This window comes from Penaeus vannamei, chromosome 1 (genome assembly GCF_042767895.1).
Source record: "Penaeus vannamei isolate JL-2024 chromosome 1, ASM4276789v1, whole genome shotgun sequence".
NCBI classification, from domain to species: domain Eukaryota; kingdom Metazoa; phylum Arthropoda; class Malacostraca; order Decapoda; family Penaeidae; genus Penaeus; species Penaeus vannamei.
In genome coordinates this window covers 11284091-11288561 of record NC_091549.1, presented here as the reverse complement: position 1 = coordinate 11288561, position 4471 = coordinate 11284091, and the positions used below count along the sequence as shown (strand labels likewise).

At 43.5% G+C, this 4471-nt stretch overlaps 1 protein-coding gene across 1 annotated transcript in view; it reads left to right on the top strand.

The window, feature by feature from the left end:
- Nucleotides 1-206: 206 nt before the first annotated feature.
- LOC113816546 (uncharacterized) overlaps nt 207-4471 on the top strand; it is a 16913-nt gene continuing 12648 nt past the window's right edge. The window contains exon 1 of the mRNA XM_027368578.2: nt 207-455. Within this exon, the coding sequence (XP_027224379.1) occupies nt 407-455 (49 nt within the window). The 5' untranslated portion in view covers nt 207-406. The remainder of the gene's footprint in view (nt 456-4471) is intronic.

Here is a 4471-nt window from a genome sequence, read left to right as displayed (position 1 = left end):
GCACTCCTAACTCCCTCGACTTTGGGTAAAGCCGTATGACGGATCAATAAAGGCACCTCACACACTCTCTAGACAAAATGCGTCCCTACCACCTCTCCATGTTAAAACTCTCTAACACGTCATCCCTCACATCCTCTCCCGCAAGGAAAAGCGTAAAGAATCCCCGCATAATATGAGAGCATGGAAGGACCCTAGCATTACGTAAATCGCTCACTAAAGACGAGAGCGCATCCGTGGCCAGCGGGGTGAGGCGCGCGGCGGCGAGAAAGAGCGAGTGACGTTACTGTTCTTCTGGCCACGTTGCGGAATGTTCGTAGTGGAGTAGCTGCTGCCGCTGCTCTGCTGCTGCTACTGTTGTCTGCTATAAAAGGTCGTGAAAGTAAACAAACATGGCGGGAAGTTAGTGATGGTGCGCGAAACGGGAGTAATGACAGAGCAGTCGGCTGCAGAGGAAGGTAAGGGCCGAGTTTACCCATATTGTTGGCGTTGGGAAAGAGTGAAGGAACGAGCAACAGGCTTGTTCTAACTGTGAGAGACGAGAGGGGGGTGGGAGTCACAGGTTGGCTGTGGAAAGGTGGAGAGAGGCGGAACAAAGTTCCATGAATGACACCTTCACCAGGGAGAAGGGAAATATTGCAACGTTTCCTCCTCATGACCGACAACACGAGATGAAAGCAAAGGGAAGCTATGGCAATTTTTAGTAGCGAGACGCTGTGTATTACAGTTAGATACATGTTCCTGTCTATATCACCCGTTTTTTAAGGATAGGCAACGTGAACCTATCCACTTTAGGATATACAGAAATATGTGATATGTCTGCTATCACTAGAAACTCCGATCTGTGATTAGATATTAGATATGCGCTGTATGTAATGACCGTAATCGAGAAATTGGGACTGACCTTTCCACATGATTGGCTCCCCCCTCGCTGAACATGTGGGTTAGTTCACACGGCTCTGAACACGCCAAACAGTCTAAGATTTAGTCCTTGAAGAACTGTTACATTCTGTCCTTAGCCACACCCATGATGAATGCGGTGTTTGTTCTTTAAAATGACCTTATGTCGAGTTTCATTTTTTCTTTCCCCCTTTAAAATAACTGGGTAATAGTACAGAATTTTTGAATGAGTGCACGGCCATTATATGAAGTGGAAAGGTTTTCAAAGGACGCTAAAAATACACACATAAATTTGAATGAACTTTCACTCTTTAATTGACACTAAATCTTCAGAGTCGTGCGGTTTTCCTTTGCTGGGGATGACTCAACATCGCCTGTGTGAAAATGTGTGCGTCTGCATGTGTATGTTTAGTAGTGTGTGTGTTTGATTACACACACACGCACGCACGCACGCACGCACGCACACACACACACACACACACACACACACACACACACACACACACACACACACACACACACACATATATATATATATATATATATATATATATATATATATATATATATATATGTCTGTATGTATCTACGTGTGTTTATGTACACACACGCACGCACACGCACACGCACACGCACACGCACACACACACACACACACACACACACACACACACACACACACACACACACACACACACACACACACACACACACACACACACACACACACACACATATATATATATATGTATGTATGTATGTATGTATATATATATGTATAGGTGTGTATATATATATATATATATATATATATATATATATATATATATATATATGTATAGGTATATATATATATATATATATATATATATATATATATGTATATGTATATACATATATATTTTATATGTGTGCGTGTGTTTATTTGTGTGTGTGTGTGTGTTTATTTGTGTGTGTGTGTGTGTTTGTATGTATATATGTGTGTGTCTGTGTTTGTGCATGCGTGTTTTGGTATATTTAAGGTTTATGAGTGTAGGCGTGTTCTTGCGTCACAGAGACAAAAGGCACAGCGCCGAGGAGCCAAGTGACTGCCGTGAAGCGTCGGCCGGGGGTGTGTGGTTACCTGCTTCACTCGCGCCTGTAATTTATCACCCTGGGGTTTCGCTCTCGTGTTATTCACTTGTTCTCACTCTTTATTATACTTCCTTGTCCAGAGTTCCTCAGTCGCCAGGTATCAGTGGCTTGGGAGAGGAGAGAGAGGGACCGTGTATGTTCAAACGCGGTGGTCGAGTTTCGAATCGAAGAATCCAATACGGAAATAAAAAGAATTGAGGAGTTAAGTCATTCAGTCGGTTTGCTAGAATTGTGCCAGGCCCGACACGATGAGTATTCGTATATACAGACATCAGTATACACAGAAATAAATGCATATCTGCCTACCCACCAGATAGATACGGTAGATATGCATGTCTAGACTTATAGATATGTATTTGTTGCTGTGTATATGCATGTCCGTATAATAAATGTTTATTGGGTCGGGCCTGAGACAATTTTAACAAACCGGCCGATTGATTTGATCTCACAGGAAGGGGGCGGGGCAAAAAAATTATCAACAGACTTTTCCTACGGACACGCCGTTGTCCATTACCGCCCTTCACGCTCCCAAATATTACCATCATACTCTCAATTGTACCAATAAGAACGCCCTTTGGATTTGAAGTCAAAGCACTCGATTTGTCCCCCAAATGTCTTTCCCAGTTTATCGCCATGTTGTTAACCTCTTCCTCCTCCTCCGCCTATGATGGTGTCTGGGGCTGAAGGGAATTTTGTCTGTACTGGTGTGTATGGCAGGCAGTAAATATGTGTTAGAATGACTCGGTGTGTCTCTGCACATACAGACGCTCATACGTACTTGTAGCACATGTAGACATACATACATATAAACGAGAGCCGAATATTCATATCCAAGAATACATGGTGGTGTTTGGTGTGCAGTATGTAAGTGTGACTGTCCGTCATCTTAAGTAGGTTCTGCAGCTGTAGTGATATTAGTATGTGGCGCAGAGGGTTTTGCTGGGCGTGTCTTTACACTCTTAGCCGCAAATGGAACCGTATCATTCAAGAAACGAATTTTTTGTTACACCGTTTTTCTTTTTCATAACTAACGTTTAACTCTTGGAAGACCCTGATGATGTACGAATCCTAGGGCAGACTTTGCGAAACGAAGTTGCAGAAATAGATTCTAGTATATTTTAAGATTTACCATCTCTTTGTTTATCTTTGTATGTGTAGTATACAATTTGGGATTATTGAGTCAGTGTGAAAGGAAGTGCATTGCTAATCCGTGTTTAAAAAAATACAGATCCGGTGTTTCTCCAAAGTCAAGTCATTTTTTGTCGTAATTGTAGATCAAACATTGCACAGAATCTAAGTCCGTATTTGTTTATTTTCTCATTGTTTTTACATATCTATCAGTTTTTTTAGCTGAAAGGGCTGTCACATTTCAATCTCGTTTGTGACAAGTCTTGATAACATGTGAATCGGCGCCATTCAATCACCCAATGCATGCTATGGCTTCCCAGTATTTACTCCCTTTATGTTGCAATCCGCTACATACTAACCTGCGACCAACACACGGGACGGGGCCGCGGGAGGGCGTGCGTGCGTGCAAGCAGCATGCGAGCGAGGGGGCCCACACGCGAGGGTACGTGAAATCGCCTTTTAACCCTTTGGGGGGAAATATATTGACAAAGTTCGCGTAGCCACGGACACCGAGGTCTGTTTAATGGCGATTTTGAGGGTTTAAGCTGTCTGTGATGATGTTCTCTATTTCTATGCCTGTTTTGGGAGCGAGGTAGAGTGAGGAGGGAGGAGGGAGGAGGGCACGGAGGGAGGGAAATTGCGGTTCCGAAAGCAAAGGTTGATAACCGAAAGCCATGCTGAATCGGCCCGGCGAGTGTGCGGCCTCGCATCTTTGTTCTCAGGTTGTTTGGCCAGTTGTCTCGCCGGCTTTTTGCGAGCGAACGGCCACTTTGCCTTTCCAGCCTTTCCTTGCCGGGAATTTATGCTTCGTGTTTTTCGGATCATGATTATTAACTTGGCCGTTATAGCACTGACATTAAAGAAGGCAAGGGATCATCTTAACAGACGGGCACCCGAGCGCGCACGCACGCGATTCAACGAGTGTATCTATGTGTATTTCTAAGAAGGAAAAACACGGTTATTGCTACGTAATTGCTGCCATCATGTTTGCTTTTACTCAAAAAACAAAAAAGATATCGGTAGGGAGTTCATATTACCAAACTGAAACTAGTACGTTTAGGTTGATACCTCCTATTAGCTTAGGTTAGGACTGTGGGTTAAGCTAATATCAAGAAAATGCCGTTAATAGACGAGAGAAATTCATACTAAACATGGCGAAATATTAGTTTGCGTGATCGTTGACCCTCGAGAGGGGAAGAGGGGGGGGGGCTGTGTAATATACCTAGGGAACTTTAGCGTTATGGAAAGGGCGGGTGTTGGGGGTAGGTGTTCTTTGCCTCTGGCCACGTCGTGGTCTAAATAACTTGAATAT